At 42.8% G+C, this 17,465-nt stretch overlaps 1 protein-coding gene across 1 annotated transcript in view; it reads left to right on the plus strand.

Annotated features, from left to right (window-relative positions):
- SCRN1 (secernin 1) overlaps positions 1-17,465 on the plus strand; it is a 50,639-nt gene that overhangs the window by 22,369 nt on the left and 10,805 nt on the right. Inside the window, exons 4-6 of the mRNA XM_084858442.1 lie at positions 212-414; positions 5,456-5,650; positions 12,260-12,425. Coding sequence (XP_084714568.1) covers positions 212-414; positions 5,456-5,650; positions 12,260-12,425 — 564 coding nt within the window. The remainder of the gene's footprint in view (positions 1-211; positions 415-5,455; positions 5,651-12,259; positions 12,426-17,465) is intronic.

Below are 17,465 nucleotides of genomic sequence, written 5' to 3' on the forward strand. Positions count from 1 at the left end.
GGGCAGGGGCTTTAAAAGCTAATTTCATGACATGCAGAACCAATAAAGAAGCATGTTGAATGGATAGCAGTTAACCAGTTGTTTGCTTTAGTTTTCATTTTATCTGTTGACAAACTGGTAAGCGACATTATTTTTGCCATGTTGTTTAAACTTCTCAGGGTCTTCCACTGCTACCGTAATTAAGTTGCTATTTCTGTGGTCCTCCTCCCAGGCTTGGTCTAGAAAGGGGTGCAACAGGTAAAGAAGCCTTGGATGTCATTGTCTCTCTGTTGGAAGAACATGGCCAAGGTGGAAATTATTATGAAGATGGGAATTTATGCCATGCATTCCAGACTACTTATCTGATAGTGGACAGAAAAGAAGCATGGGTAATAGAGACTATTGGGAAATACTGGGCTGCAGAAAAAATTACAGGTTTGTTTTAATTTTTATCCTAAGCTGCTACTTACAAAGAAGCTAAGCAATATATGTACATTCCTCAGGGTGGTAATGAGTTATTCAAGGATTTTTTAATTTTACTTACTACTACACTTCTATACTGCCTATAAATGAAGTTCTCTGTGTGGTTTACAAATAGAGGTTATTATTACTATTATTAATTACCTTTCTATATCGCCCCATAGCCGAAGCTCTCTGGGCGGTTTACAAAGATCAAAAGCATTAAAATACAGTATGCAAAGTTTAAAAACCATTTAAATAAAACACACAAACAAACAGTATACATGGAGACAACATATATCTAAAAACAACTTTGTGCCATCAGCCATAACCATAAGACACATTCAGGACCAATAAAAATGCGTCGTATGCTGCCAAATGCCTGAGGAAAGAGAGAGGTCGTAACTTGGCGCTGAAAAGACAACAGTGTTGGTGCCAGGCGGGCCTCATCGGGGAGATCATTCCACAGTTGGGGGGCTACCACTGAGAAAAGAAGGTGAAAACAGTAAAATATAAAAATAAGGAAGAAGTCAGGAATCAGATCTCAAATGGATTAAGATCTGAGGAAGGCATGCCGCAGCCTGGTTGCCACTCTCGAAAAGGCCCTCACTCTAGTAATCACCCAGCTCACCGCATTCAATGGGATCACCTAGAGAAGGGTCTCAGAAAATTATCTTAGGGTCCAGGTAGGTATATATGGAAAGAGACAGGAGGCTGAATCTCCTGTTTCTGTTTGATATTTTTAAAGCTGTTCCTTCCTGCTTGTTGCTTATTGGAGGCAATTTCTCAGAGCTACTGTTATGCTGGCTGGTTGAGCTTTGGGTCAGGATCCATAATGCTTTTTCTGCATAAGGAAATCTGTTCTGCCTGTGGAGTATTTGTTTTCCCCATTCCTGCAGGTTTCATGTGACAGAAATACAGTGGCAGCTGGTGACTGCAGTTCCAGAGGGGCTGTAATTCCATTCAGGGTTTTAGTTACAACCAGCCCAAACTCTAGTAGTTCTATCCAAGGTGCTGAACCCATGTTGAGGATAAGGTTCAGCACCTTGGATAGCACCTTGGAATCACTGCCCCTCCAGAACTGCCCTCATCAGCTGCCATGGCAGAAATATCCATTCATATCTAGAGAATCTCTTCAACATGCATAATTACGTTCATTCTCTCTCTGTCTCTCTCTGTCTCTGTCTCTCACACACACACAGAGCGAGAGAGAGCACGCTCATTCTGCACATTGCTTGTATGTCCATGCCATGAACCCATGCCTTTGTGACATGCTGACTTTTTCACAGCCATTTCTCATTGTCCCTGATATTAACTGAACTTTAAAATAGCACACAATCAAATCCAGTCCTCCATGTGCAAAGTTGTTCTGCATTGTACATGGAAAGTCTTTGTTTTCCGATAGATTGTGCAAGTGACTCTGGGCTGGATCCAGTTTTAGCTGTACTTGTAGCAGACCCATTAAAATCGATGGAACTTAGGTTAGCTGATGCTGTCCTAAGTATGACTAAATCTGGATCCAGCTCATTATCTTTCTAACTCATATCACCCAGACCAGAGTTCTGTGTATGTACTGATTCTCACATGGTGCTCCTGCATGCATAGTTCATTGCAATGGATGGTACATAGATTGGGCCCACCATTGAAAGGAATGTGGAAGGCGAGGGAGATCTGCTTAATTGTAGGGCTGTGCCTGGTCTGCGGGGGATAGTTGTTTAGCACTTTTAATATCCAGTTAGGATCAAATAGCAGCTGATGACAAAGATCTCTGCCTAAGTTCTTGGACAGCCATTACCAGTGAGAGTAGACCTTGGCCTGGTTTGCAGGTCACAATAACCTAGACTTTTTAAAATTCTGGGTGATTGTGACTGGGTGGGTCAAAGGAGTGGTAAATCTTCCCTGTGGGAAGGGGTGGTCATAGAATCATAGAATAGTAGGGTTGGAAGGGGCCTACAAGGCTATCGAGTCCAACCCCCTGCTCAATGCAGGAATCCAAGTGAGAGCATCCCTGACAGATGGCTGTCCAGCCTTGTCTTGAATGCCTCCAATATGGGAGAGCCCACCACCTCCCTAGGTAATTGGTCCCTGCTGTCTTTAAGGAGGCAGTAGTGTGACCACTCCTGATGAAGCTCACTCTGGACCCAATTATATTAGGCAACTACAGCCCAGTCGCAAATAGCCCTTTCCTAGGCAAGGTGCTTGAAAGGGTCATGGCAGAACAAGTGCAGGTATTCTTGAAGGATACTGATTATAGACCCATTCCAGTCTGGGTTTCCATCTGGTTACGGGACTGAATCAGCCTTGGCCGCCCTGATAGATGACCTTTATCAAGAGAGGGACAGGAGTGCAACCCTGTTAATTCTTCTCGACCTCTCATCGACTTTTGATACCATCGATCGTGGTATCCTCCTGGATTGACTTGTTGGGGTGGGTATCAGAGGCCTGTGTTACAGTGGTTTCAGTCCTACCTGCGGGACTGATTTCAGAGGGTAACATTGGGTGACCATTCCTTGGCCCCTTGGCAACTGAGCTATGCGGTTCCATAGGGTACCATCTTGTCCACAATGTTGTTTAACGTCTATATGAAGCTGCTGGAAGCTCTCATTAGGGGATTTGGAGCCAAGGGCCATCAGTTCGCCGATGACACACGGCTCTGTCTCCCTGTGACATTTGAATCAGGAGAGGCTGTGAAAGTCCTGGATCAGTGCCTAAACTCAGTAATGGGCTGGATGAGGGCCAATAAACTGAAGCTGAATCCTGGCAAGACGGAAGCCATGTGGGTGAGTGATTCCCGAGTCTGGGAGATAGGCTCATTGTCTGTTCTGGACATTCCCTCTGAAAATCATGTCTGTAGTTTGGGGGTACTCCTAGACCCATCATTGTCGCTGGACACCAAGTGGCTATGGCAGCTCGGAGTGCCTTTTACCAGCTTTGGCTGGTTCACCAACTACGGCCTTTCCTGGACAGGGATAGCTAGGCCACAGTGGGCCAGGCACTAGTAACCTCAAGACTGGATTAGTGCAACGCGCTCTGTGTGGGGCTGTCCTTGAGGCTGGTCCAGAAGCTGGAGCTGGTGCAGAATGCAGCAGCTCAGCTGTTCTCAGGAGTTGCCCCTTTTCAGCATGTAACCTTTTTGCTGAGAGAACTGCACTGAATGCCTGTTCGCTGCCAGGCCAGGGTTAAGGTGTTGGTGCTAGTGTACAAAGCCCTAAACAACTTGGGACCAGGATACCTGAGAGAGCGCCTTCTCCCTTACCAACCTGCCTGGTCACTGAGGTCATCGGGGGGCATGCTCCTGGTGGTTCCACATGGCCCTATGGCCTTTGGTGCGGCAGCCCCCGTTCTGGAGGTCAGGCAGGTACCAACACTGTGTTGCTTCCTCACCTCCTGAAAACAGTTCTGTTCTAGGAAGCATTCCTTAAATGACCAGCCGCCGTTTTTATTGGCATTTTGTTTTTAATAATTTTAATATGGTATTTTAATCTTTTATCTTTTTTACTATTGTACTTCTTGTGTTCACCGCTCTGGAATCTGACTGGATGGGGAGCAGTATGCAAATGTTGTAAATATCAATCAATCAATAATCATGAATGAGGTAGTGTGCTGGTGATCACTGCCTAATCACTCCAGCTGCAAGTGGGAGCAGCTAAACAAACCACCGACCTTCCTTTTGTGGTTTGATTAGCCTTACGTGCAAACCAGGAACTCTGGTTTGTCTCTTCCCGCAACAAGCCAGAGAAAGAACCCATGATTCATGCACCAACTCAGCTCCATAATTCAGTTATTCCTGTAAACAACCACTGCACCTTCCACTTTGCTGCTTCACTAGTGTCTTCACCCTCCTCCTCTCCCATCTGCTCTGGGTCAAAATGGGAACCCTACCAGTTATGGAAGGTGGGAAATGAAGATGGAGAAAGAAACCAGCGCAGCCTCCTTCCTTGGTGCCCCAGAACTTTTAAAAATTCCAGCACCATTTCTGGGTAACAAACTGGCAAACCTAAGTGCAAGTGTAGTTTGATGACATAATTACATCTCACCTGTTGTGCCTGCGTGGCTTTGAATGTTGATCTTTTAGGAGGTAAAAGGAAGGTTCATATGTAACACTAAACCATAAATTTAGCATTATATGCATGAGTAGGAATGAGCCTGTGCAATGCGCTGGGCTCAGATGACCAAGAGGAATAAACCATAATTTAGTTTTGCTTTACCAGATGCCTGGTTTGTCTTTATGTGCAAACCAGGAATTGTGGATTAAAAGGAAACTATAGTCAGTTGCTAAATATACCAGAAAAACAACCCAAGGTTTGAAGTTTGTTTAGCAAGGAAAGGACAAAGTTTACAGGTAAGGACAAGCCAGGAATCTGCTAGTGAAACGAAATTCTGGCTTTTTCTTCTCCTTCAGACTGTGTGGGAGGGGGAAGTGTTCAGGCCTGGTGCTTCATGCAGTGCATTCCTTCTCATGCATGTAATACTAAATCCTGGGTTAGCATTAATGTGTGAACCGGGCCATTGGCTCACAGAGCTAGCGAGGTCAGGGATGGAGAGGAGTTACTCCTGACATAATAGTGTTAGGAGCAGCTACTTCTCTTCTTCAGCCCTCTCCATTAGCATAACGTCTTTTGCAAGACAGATGGTCTGGTACAATGATGCTAGTTATTTACAGATAGTCTTCAGAGTATTAAACTCTGAATATTTTTTATTGTGTGCTCTTTGGTTTTAAGTTTTGTGAACCGCCCAGAGAGCTCCGGCTATTGGGCAGTATAGAAATGAAATAAATAAATAAAATAAAATAAACGTTGAGAATAGTGATCCTGAGAATGGTAATTCACCCATTGCTTTGCACAATTCTGTGGAGTGAGTCTTGTACTGATCCATGATGTCATCTGTATGCCTAGTTGATCTGACATTACTGGATGCAAAATGGATTTCACTTAAGTTTTTAATTATTAATGAATTACGTGAGTTTCCTACTGTTTTTTTTTTTAACTCTATTTTGGTGTACCACTTTTTTTCATAGAGGGAGTAAAGTGCATTTGCAACCAGCTTTGCTTAACCACAAAAATGGATGCAGAGCATTCTGAGCTTAGAAGTTATGCAGAAAGTCAAGGATGGTGGACCACAGATACAGAGTTCAACTTCGCTCAAGTGTTTTCTCATGCTGATAATCATTCAGATTGTTGTTTAGGGAAGGAGAGCCTAGAAAAGCAAAAAGGTAAGTAGAGGATCTTTTCCCCTGCCCCCATTTTTGATTACCTTGTTTGTAGACCAAAGTGTGAAGAGAGCATAAGTCTTTGCTTCTTGTGTAACCCCCCACCCCCCCCAGTAGAATGCCTTCTTGAAATGAAACGCATAGGCATTTGTTGAAGATATTCTAGATAGAAGATATGTATTAGAGGTGTGTATGCCTGAAAGCGAACAAGAGACACTATGAGCTTTTCTGCATGAGGCATTTATTGTGCGCTCATCATTCCCTACTCACGGTTGTTTACAGGTTCTTTTTTTTAAATCTATTTTTATTTTGTTTTTACAAATAAAATAAACACTACCAACAATATAATCAAAATCTTCAGTTTCCGACATTACAGTAGTCTAAAGAAAAGACCAGAAAATTCCAGAAAAACGTCTATTTCTGCTTCATTGACTATGCTAAAGCCTTTGATTGTGTGGATCACAACAAACTCTGGCAAATTCTTAAAGTGATGGGAGTACCAGACCACCTTACCTGTCTCCTGAGAAACCTGTACGAGGGTCAAGAAGCAACAGTAAGAACCAGACATGGAACAACCGATTGGTTCCAAATTGGGAAAGGAGTACGACAAGGCTGCATATTGTCACCCTGCTTATTTAACTTATATGCAGAATACATCATGAGAAGCACCGGGTTGGATGAATCACAGGTCGGAATTAAGATTGCCGGGAGAATTATCAACAACCTCAGATACGCAGATGATACCACCCTAATGGCAGAAAGCGAAGAAGATCTAAAGAGCCTCTTGTTGAGGGTGAAAATGGAGAGTGCAAAAGCTGGTTTGAAACTCAACATTAAAAAAACTAAGATCATGGCATCTGGCCCCATCACTTCCTGGCATATAGAAGGGGAAGAAATGGAAGCAGTGACAGATTTTATTTTCTTGGGCTCCAAGGTCACCGCAGATGGTGACTGCAGCCATGAAATTAAAAGACACTTGCTCCTTGGAAGGAAAGCTATGGCAGATCTAGACAGCATAGTAAGAAGCAGAGACATCACCTTGCCGACAGAGGTCCGTATAATCAAAGCTATGGTTTTCCCAGTAGTAACGTATGGCTGTGAGAGCTGGACTATAAGGAAGGCTGAGCACCGAAGAATTGATGCTTTCAAACTGTGGTGCTGGAGAAGACTCTTACGAGTCCCCTGGACTGCAAGGAGGTCAAATCAGTCCATCCTAAAGGAAATCAACCCCAACTGCTCATTGGAAGGACAGATACTGAAGCTGAAGCTCAAATATTTTGGCCACCTAATGCAAAGAGAAAAGTCACTGGAAAAGACCCTGATGCTGGGAAAGACTGAAGGCAAAAGGAGAAGGGGACGGCAGAGGATGAGATGGCTAGATAGCATCACCGATGCAATGAATATGAACTTGAGCACACTCCGGGAGAAAGCGGAGGACAGGAAGGCCTGGCGTCCATGGGGTCACGAAGAGTCGGATACGACTTAACGACTGAACAACAACAAAAGAAAAGAAAAGAAAAGGAGGGTAGCAAAAGGAGGAGAAAAAAGAAAAAAAAAACAGAAAAAAACAGAATTATATTAAAATTCAATAAGAACAAACCAAATATCCAAACAGTCTTGTAGCACAGAAATAGAAGCAAACAATCCATTTCCATTAGCCATAAATTACTATTCAGTTAACACATATTAATAAACATTAAAGGTTTAGCTGGCAAGGAACAGCAACAACAATAATCCCATAGTGATATTAATAGTAATAATACTAATGAAAAAGGGGAAAAAGAGAAGTTTAAGAGAAAGACAAAAGCAGGAACAAAGCATTTATATATTTAAAGTAGTATCATATCTAAAAATAGATTTATATGTGTACTCTCACATACACACACAAATATGCACTTTATTACAATATAACATAATGAAAGAGGAGAAAGAAGAAGAAAAAATATGCAAACATTTATCTTTGGCCTACTGCCCAACCGCTTATCAGCTAAAACCCAAACAACACTTCAAAAGAACAGTGAAAATGGCTAAGTTCCAACTCCAGAGGCTGAGAGAGTTGGTTCCCTGAATTTAATTTTAATACCAATTAAAAATGTTTCTGCAGCATCAGGATCCAAGAATCTTTTCATCTGATCTTCAAAAAGATCACAAAATGTAGCCGGATATTTAATATGATATTGCAGGTTAATTTGCTTTGCCAAACTTCTTGCCTTGGCAAATTGCCTTCTGTCAGCAATTTCTTTAGTATAATCATGAAAGAGCATAATCTTGTCATTTGCTAGTCCCCCCGCCCCCCGGAGTTCACCTCATTCTCTTGCCAGATGCATAAGGTAGTTTTTTGTGGAGTCTCATGAAAATTGAACAATAACAGTCCCAGAAGTCCCTTTAGTGCCACGCATTGAACCAGGAACATGATATGCATGCTCAATATCAAGTAAAAAATCAGATGGTTAAGCAAATAGCTCATGCAAAAGTTTATCCATAAATTCTGCCAAGCCTATATCAGTAGCCACGTCTTTAATACCAAGGATATGTAGATTCATCCTGTGTGTGAAGGCCTCCAGTTGAGAGATTCGAGCAGACAAAACATTATGAGACACTTTCATAGCCGTTTCATGCGCAATAATCTGATCTTCAAGATTGTTAACCTTCACTTCCATCTTTTGAAAAGAGATATTAATTAAATCCACAGCCCCCTGAAGGGCGGTTATTGAGTCCTGAATTGTTTCAAGTTTCTTGTTTTGTTTGTCTTTCTTGCTCTTGTAGCTGTGAAGACATAGTTTTTATCAAAGCAAGCAACTCCTCTTCATCTCTGGCATTTCTAAAAACCTTTGCCGGGGGAGCCATGGGGGGGGGCTAGGTGGCATTTTCAAGCCTTTCCTTTTTTCCTTTGGTACTGCCATCCACCACTTTCCATAGCACAACAAGCAAGTATAATTGCAGAAACAAGAAAAACAAACTTATGCAGATTTAATTACAAGTCCTCAGATATTGCTGGTAGTTTAAATTCAGAGATGTTGTTTGGAGCCGTTTGTCCCTGTGTCTCCTAATTGCTTAAAAGTTTCAAACAGTGTGCAGTAGTTGACACTCCGGCGTCTTTTCTTAGATTTCAGCCCTTCTGTTTCTTCACAAAAGCAGCTGTTCTTCCAAGATTTCATCCGGGTGGTACTGTAAGCTTCACCTTTTAATTCCAAGGGAAGATAAAAAGGTTTCTCAACCTTATTTTGGGATGAGCAACCTGCAGAGCTTTGCAAGTCACTGCCGGATGCCATGGCTCCAACTGGATGTCTCTGGTTGTTTACAGGTTCTTTAGACAATGCCATGACCCTCCAGTTTCGCTTCTGTTTTTAAACATTACTTTTGGTGAGTTTTTTTAGAGCAGGGAAAATGTGGTATTATTTGTAAAAGCAAGAGAAAACACTTTTTCCACTTGTGCAATTGTGCTATTCCACTATACCACATCGCCACCTAGAAATTTTGTAGCAGAAAAGCAGGAAAAGAAACTCTCCTTGTGTAGAGCTCAGATCTCAATTCTGCAATGAAAGTGAAAGTAAAGACAGTGGATTAACAGCCTCATATAGAAAACCTCTGTGAGACAGCAGATCTGTGTATACTTTCCTGGAAGGTAGTTCTGGACAGGAGGACTTCTGTCTAACTTGTATATTTGCATTAATGGTAGCAAAAACTTAAGCACTTCTTAGAAAAAGATTAAAAGTCTCCTTTATTGGATTGATCAGTAGTTTAGTTGCAAATTCGCACATTTGCTGAACTGAACTGCTAAAAGTATACGGTTATAATTGAAAGAATTCCATTGTCATAGACAGCCCACTGCCTAATAGGGTTTAGGTTTGCTGAGGCTCATAACCTCTGTATGGGTAGAGGATCCATTAAGTTGGTCCACCCCAGAGAATGGATGGATCTCAAAGAATTACTGAAGCCACTAGCGGGTTTTCAGCTACTAGAGCTGTTTATCGTGTCAAAGACCCCATTGATCTGTGGTATGGGGAGATGAACTGGGCAGTTCACACAATCGTTCCTAAACATTCCCTGCTGGGGCACAGAACATGGGTTCCTTTGTTTTTTCAAGCAGCTTAGAGCAATGAAACACTTTCACAGATGACCAGTGATGTTGAAAAAAAACTCGGGCTGAATCCAAGCCCATCTGTGGCAGTGAGGATAGTGAAGAGGTATTTCTTCTCGGCCTCCATTGCATCAGCACAGTGTCATTCAGTGGTGGTTAAGGGACTATTATAATCTGGTCCCCAGTGTAGTAAGGAGGAACGCGCTGTGACATGTTTGCAGGATATTTTGCTGATAGGTCACTCATGTGGTGAGTGATGATCTTGTGGTGATTTAGACACCACACTGGAATAGGCTCTGGTGAGATGATTGACGTAAGCACTTGTCCAATTTTGATGCATGCACTTCGGTTTGTATTACCTATTGTTTGGAGGGATGAGGCCAGCCATATGCTCCTTGGACAAGTGTCCATTTTAGCTTATAAATGTTGCTAGAGGAGGGCTAGTTGAGTGGGTGGTGGAGGTTGTAAATGCTTCCTTGCGGGAGGTCCATGTTCCCGGATAATTACTAGCCAGTTCCAAATCTGTCTTTTGGGGGATAATGTCCTGCAGCAGGTCGTGGTGTCACAGTTCCAGCTTTTCTTGGGTGAAAGCTGATTATCTGGATCCTTTTCAATCTGGGTTCAGGCCAGGTTTGGGAACAGAAAGAGCCTTGGTCACCTTGGCAGATGACCTATGCTGGAATAGGGTTGGGTGGAGTACATCCTATGTGGACTATATATTATATAGCCCAGATTATAATAGTCCCTTAACCACCACTGGATGACACTGTACTGATGCAATGGAGGCCAAGAAGAAATACCTCTTCACTATCCGCACTTGCCACAGCATTTGGTGGAGTACGCCAAATGCTGCTGGACCTCTCAGCAGCATCTAATACCGTCAACCATGGTATCCTTCTGGGACGTCTGGCTAATATGGGACCTGGATGCACCATTTCATGGTAGTGCTGGATCTATGTCACTGAGCATTCCCTGAAGGTGGTCCTGAGGGACAATTGCTCAGCCCCATGGGTGTTGGTATATTGGGTCCCTCAGGCTCTGTTTTGTCCTTTAACACCTACATGAGGCCACTGGGGTCATTGAAATCCTAAACTATTGTGTGGATGAAATGAGGATGTGAGTGAACAAACTGCGGCTCAGTCCAGGCAAAATGGAGATCCTGTTGAGTAGTAGACAACCTAACATGGGATTGGGGATACAACCTGTTCTGGATGGGGTAGCACTCCCTCTGAAAGATCTGTATGCAGCTTGGGGGTAGGAGGGCGGGGAGAGGATCTTGGATCCAGCACTGCTCCTGGATGGTCAGGTGGCAGTGGTGCCCAGGCATGCCCTTGCCCAGCTTCACTTGGTGTACTGGCTGTGCCCTTTCTTGAGGAAGGAAGACCCAGCCACAGTGATTCATGCCTTAATCACCTCTTAGTTAGATTACTGTAATGTGCTTTACATGGGGCTGCTCTTGAAAAGTGTTTGAAAACTACAGCTAGTGCAAAATGTGGTGGACATGCTGTTATCAGGAGTACACTTTGTAGACCACTTTACTCTGGTGTTGGATCAACTTCGCTGGCTTCCAGTGTGTTTCCATACACAATTCAAAGGCGATGGTTTTGACATACAAAGCTCTTAATGGTTTGGGGCCAGGATATCTGCAAGACCTCTTCCTCCCATATGAACCTGCCATAATTTACAGTCATCATTGGATAGCCTGTTATATGCCCCACCAGCTACAGAGGCCAGATTGGTGAATATACAAGACAGGGCCTTTTCTGCAGCAGCACCCCAGTCCTCAAACTCCCTCATGAGGGAGCCGAGATTGACTCCTTTATTTTACTTTGGACAAGCATTAAGGATTGTTCTGCTCTATTGGGATTTTAATGCCATGTAATTTTGTGTCATTCTTCCATTTTAATGCTGTTCTCACATTTTATTGCATGGTATGGTTTTTGTTCCTGTGTTCCTTGGTTTTATGATAAGTTTTAACTATATTTTTATTGTATACATGATCCCAGGTACCTGGTAGATGAAGGGTGCAATTTAAAATTAAATAAATACGAGTGTTTTTGAATTTTCTGAATTTTTGAATTTTCTGAATTTTCATGGGATTTGTTTTTATTAGTGAAAGGTGATATCTAGGAAGGCATGAAGACATCTTCTTTGAAATAGTAGCTTTCAGCTGGCAAGAAAGACAGCCTTTAGCTATGAATTGCGATTCCCTTCCTCCCTCATGGCAAGGCACTTGCCAAGAGAGGAGAGGCACCATGCCGGACATCTTCCTGCAGATTGCCTTCTTTGAATAGTTGTAGCTACTTTAAAAAGGAGGCAATCTTGCACAAATACAGAGTGCGTTCCCCCTGTTATCTTGTTGATGGGGGCAGGGGGGTCATAGATCCTCTTGCACACCTTTAAAGTGGCAGTTTGGGGAGAAAACGGGGTTCCTCCATTTTGGTTCCACCCTAGTTATAATCTAGTACCTAACTTATGACCTACTCAAGGATCATGTCCTGTTAATGCTCCTGCTTCTGATTTTTTTTCAGGCAACATCACTGTGCAAACAGTGATTGACATCCTGCGTGACAAGGCTGGTGGCGTATGTGTGGATTCAGAGTCTTTTCTTACTACAGCGAGCATGGTGTCTGTATTACCTCAAAATCTTAGTTCCCCATGCATCCATTATTTCACTGGTACACCGGACCCATCAAGGTATATTAGAGTGCCTGGCATCATGCCACTAGTTTTTCATGTCTCGAGAACTAACTCCTAGTTTTATGTCTTAAAATCTTCACTGTCAAGCTGAATCCACATTGTTCACTGATGCAAAGTTAATCAATCCTTGGAAATGTTCAAAGGGTTTCTTGTTTGCCTGGCTCCATTTCTGCAACTGGTGCCTTAAGTCTGTATGGGTAAAGGCAGGTTTGGAAGGCAGATGCTTGTGCTAGTAAACTCTTCTGACTGTGGGCAGCACCTTCTTCATTTTCAGTACTGCAGCCATAGTTGCATGTTGCCGTGTCTTTGACTGGAAGCCAGGTTGACTCAGCAAGAGTTCCGGCAGTAGGTTCTGCTGCATCGGGGCTGCTTATCACTCTCCCATTTACCATCTTAAGTAAGAGGGCTGGGATTGCATTCTGTTATTTATTTTTATTTTTAAATTTATTAATCGCCCATCTGGCTGGTCACCCAGCCACTCTGGGCGATGTACAGCATACAATAAAACAGTTTAAAACAATAAAATTCTACAATAAAAACATTTTCTAAAATACCCTAACCCACCCCAAATGCCTGCCTGAACAACCACGTTTTTAATGCACGATGGAAGCTCATTAAAGAGGGGGCATGACGAAGTTCCCTAGGGAGGGAGTTCCACAGAATGGGGGCCACCACAGAAAAGGCCCTCTCCCTCATCCCCACCAGTCTAGCTGTCCTGGCTGATGGGACAGAGAGAAGGCCATCCGAGGCTGATCTTGTTAAGCGGCCTGTGTGGTGCTGCTGGAGGCGCTCCTTAAGATAGGCTGGGCCGGAACCATATAGGGTTTTAAAGGTCAAAACCAACACCTTGAATTTGGCCCGGAAAACAACTTTGTTAAAACTTTGGATCAGCATTTATTCATACGGTGCTAATCATATGCTGTAATCTGCATGCAAAATAGTTCATTAAACTCTCTTCTCTGCCAGAGTCCTTCCCGCACCTTGATCAGAAACTTTGACATGAGGTTTCACTTAAGAACATAAGAAAAGTCATGCTGGATCTGACCAAGGGTCCATCTAGTCCAGCATCCTGTTCACATAGTGGCAAACAAGCTTCCTGTTGGAACCCACAATCAGGACATGATTGCAATAGCGCCCCCCTGCTTGTGTTCCCCAGCACCTGGTATTCAGAGGCATATTGCTGTTGCAGAACCCAGAGTCAGAGAGACCATGGAGTGAAGGAAAAAGAGATTCTTTATTTAACGTGCAGGCTGAAGGCTGGAATCATTTCCAAAGAGCCAGAAGCCCAGAAATACATCAGCACATTCGTTTTATAGACATTGTGACACATATGAAACGGCTCCTCCTCCCCCTCCCACGTGGGGTTGCAGTCCTCAACATTTCTTCTCTTAGCACCGTTGTTTATAATACAAGAACTGGGTTATAGGGTAGCCATGATAAGGAGAGAACAGAAGAGAACAGCAGAGAACAAGATATACAATTGTATGACCTTTGACAAGACAAGGAATTCCTGTGTCTCGTCAGCTTACAACAATATATTCAAGGGAGAAAGAGCTCAGCAAGAACATGAAGCATGAGACTGCATGAGGCTACTTAGTCTGACCCCCGATATGGCTGCTACATTCCCCCCTTAAATGCATAATTTCATTACAATTATAGCATTTCATTACACAAATAGACATTTTGGTTTGCGAAGCATAACACAGGACCCTTATAGCAACCCTCTTACTTAATAGCTTGTTGAGCTACTAGAGTGTAGAGGGCGGCAGTTTTACTAGCCAAGACATAAAACAGATTGGTTAAACAGCGCATAAGACAAGGAATGCAAAGGCATAACAGTATCTCTATGAACAACACTGGTAGAATTAGGATAAACAATGCTTTTAAGCTAGCTAAAATCTGGAAGCTAAGGGGTTAACTAATTTAGGTAATTGTTTTGTCTTATTGTTTTGTTAGCTACTGTATTGTGCAGCTTGTTGATCTGTTCATCTACAGCATTGCCATTATCAGTTAAGTTAAAACAACAGAGCTTTTGGTGTGTCTCACAACTTAAATGATGAAGAAGGAAGAGGTAATTTATACCAGCTCTATTTTCTAGAACTGCACCTCTTAGATCACGCAACTCTTTATTTAACAATGACAATGCTCGTGAGGTGGCATTTATGCTTTTGGCTAAGCTGCAAGCTAACCGGTTGATCTCCAGACCATCAGCCAAGGCTAAACCTGGAACCCCAACCAGTGACATTGCTAAGGCCAATTTTTCTGAGTCAGAATATAACTGCACATGACTATTACAATTTTTAGTTAGTTGGAGTGCTCGAGGCTGCTGTCGACAGATTTTCTCGGGCCACAGGGGAAGAATTGGCACCAGTTCAATTGGCGGCTGAGGCAACATGGGTGGTTATTAGACAAGTTGGCAGGAATGAATGACCAAGTGCGGGAACCACATGTCTAAAACTATTTATGAGGCAAAGGTATGTGGGCATCATTAAAAGATATGTTTTGAATTTTATTACAGTGGAAGGGGGCCAGGGATAGCTTTATATTTTCTGGAAAATTTTTGACAATTAAGCATTCGTGCACACGTAGTATTTGTTTCAGCAATGATGGGGGTATGTAGAGTGAACTCTGTAGGGGGTAGGATCTTTGCAACTACGCCCCAATTAGCATTTTGGGAATAAGTTAAACTTACACCATAAACTCTTAACATGGTATCTTTTTGAATTTTCCCAGGATGTCTACAGACAGGTATTAGGCAAGAGCTAATAAGCCTGTTTGCAGGTATACCTCTTGGCAAACAAAAATGTTTTACTCTCGTGATGTTAGCCAGGTGAAGCCAGTAATTATCAGCAAATCACTGGGACAAACTTCTCCTTCCAGGGGCAGACCCCCCTTTTTGCACCTTATTAAGGAAACACAATGCAACACTACTAACACTACAACACGCATCTTCTTTGGGATCTGACAGTACGCTGGGCAGCTATTCACCTGGCAAGCTGCAGTAGGGTCTAGTCCCCTTCTTCAATTCTCCAGTTGCAGGTCTGACCGTACACAGCGGGACAGTCTCCCGGTGTGTCCACAGTAAGGTCTAGCCTGAGTCTTCTTACTGCTTTTTCAGAATGATTTTTAAAGGATTTTCAGGATTTCTGTTTACAGTCTACTCTCCCCCTCTCGCTCTCTTGACTCGTGTTCAATGTATCCAGGGTTTAACTCCAGCTGCTTTCATAGCTGCGGGGGTGGAAAGTATGACAGTTTTCAGTCCTCTCCATCTGGGAGTCAAAGGGTTATTTTTCCCTCTTTAACTCATACTTTAACTCTTGGTTGGAAAGGATGAACTTCTGTGATGGGAATGGCTTATTTTCTAAGACAAAGCGACGCTGGGCTTGAAGAACTTTGCTCAGTGTTTGGACTTCTTGTTTAAGGCTAACGTTTGCTTGCTCTTGATGCCGCTCCAGTGTCAATCATGAAGTCAATGTCACGGCCCCTCACAGTCAGTGTCACGGCCCCTCTCAAGCTGTCTCCCTCTTCGCCCATTCTGGCCCCTTTGGTTTTCTCTTTTGTATTTGATTTATTTTATTTGGGCATTTATGCCACTAATGTCCATCTTGTCCACACTGGGCACACTGGTTCTTTTTTAAGAATCTTTTGCCTCTGCTGGGTCTTCTTCTTTTCTTCTTTCGTCCATGTCTTCTTGGGCCTCTGGGTCGAGGGGGGTATACTGGCGATAGGCATTTGAAAGACGCTCCAAGTACGCTCTGGGGCCTCGGTGGCACCTTGCAGCACTTTAGACACTTTGGTCATATTAATTGACTTTTCATAGCTGCTTTCATGGCTTTTAACAGCAGGGTTTGATACTGGGTGAGGCGCTCTAGCCCCACTTGTATTTTGGGATTCCAGCGGGGGGGTTTACTTACAAGGAGACTTTATTGGGTAACTTACAGCACACAGGCGTACTTAATGGTTGGATCAGACAGCTTCTCTGAACCACGAGCTATTGGGCTAAATGGGTTTTATACTATACATGTTACCCATGAGGCAGTACAACACTAGCAAGCATTTTTAGCATAGGCTAGAAGTGTTTGGTTCTCAGGCACAGCTTCCTGTAAACAACTTCGCTTCCCAAAGTGCTTGATAACACTTTTATTCATTAGTATGGGAAGACAAATTTTTTCTCTTTCTTTTGCTTTCTTTTTCTTTGCTGATCTGCCTGTATTGCAGATCATGTTTCAAACTTTTTACATAAAACTTTCTGCTCCATGCACCAGCCTTGTCTCTTTATTTGTCTTTTTCAAGTTAAACTCACTTACTTAAACCTTTCTGCCTTACACTAGTCCCAATGACACACATTTGGGATAGGCTCTTCTTCTCTTTCTAGTTACATTTTTTTCATCTTAAAGAACTATTACATTATTGTGGCTACTTTATCTCAGGTAATAAGCTCCAGGCACAATCAGCTGCTTTTAATTTACCCTGGGGGCAACTATGGCCACGCTTCTTTTCTACAAATGTTTTTTTTCTTTGCCTCTTGCCTTTTCTTTCTTCTTTTTTTCCCCTTCTCTATCTGTCTGCTACTTTCTCTATTCCCTCTTTTCTACTTGCTTCTGTCTTTCTCCTTGTCATCCATTGGGAACCACACTTAGTATTATTTGGAGTTGCAACTAACACTAATCTGCAAATATCACATATATTTCATGATATTTAAGAAATCATAAAATATACACAACAAACTTTTTCTGCAATTTAACACAATGAATGGAAAGCACTTCTAGCACGGTAAGGCATGATGGAGCAGATCCAGCAATTATACTGCTCTTCTGGCATGCTCAGGGCCCATTAAAATCAAGGGATGGGCATACCCACACACGCAAAGAGTTCTAGGTCACCATTTTTGCATTGGCAACTCTATGCTGCATGAGTTTTAGCAGAAGGAAATCTAAAAGTCATAGATCAAACTCAGCCTGCTGTACACTGAGCTGACTACAAACACAGACACATGGTCCACAGCGAAGAGAGTTCAAGTTTATCAAAAGCTTCATA

The sequence above is a fragment of the Heloderma suspectum genome, chromosome 5 (genome assembly GCF_057233095.1).
Source record: "Heloderma suspectum isolate Gila_16-S chromosome 5, 16-S_ref, whole genome shotgun sequence".
Classification (NCBI taxonomy): Eukaryota; Metazoa; Chordata; class Lepidosauria; order Squamata; family Helodermatidae; genus Heloderma; species Heloderma suspectum.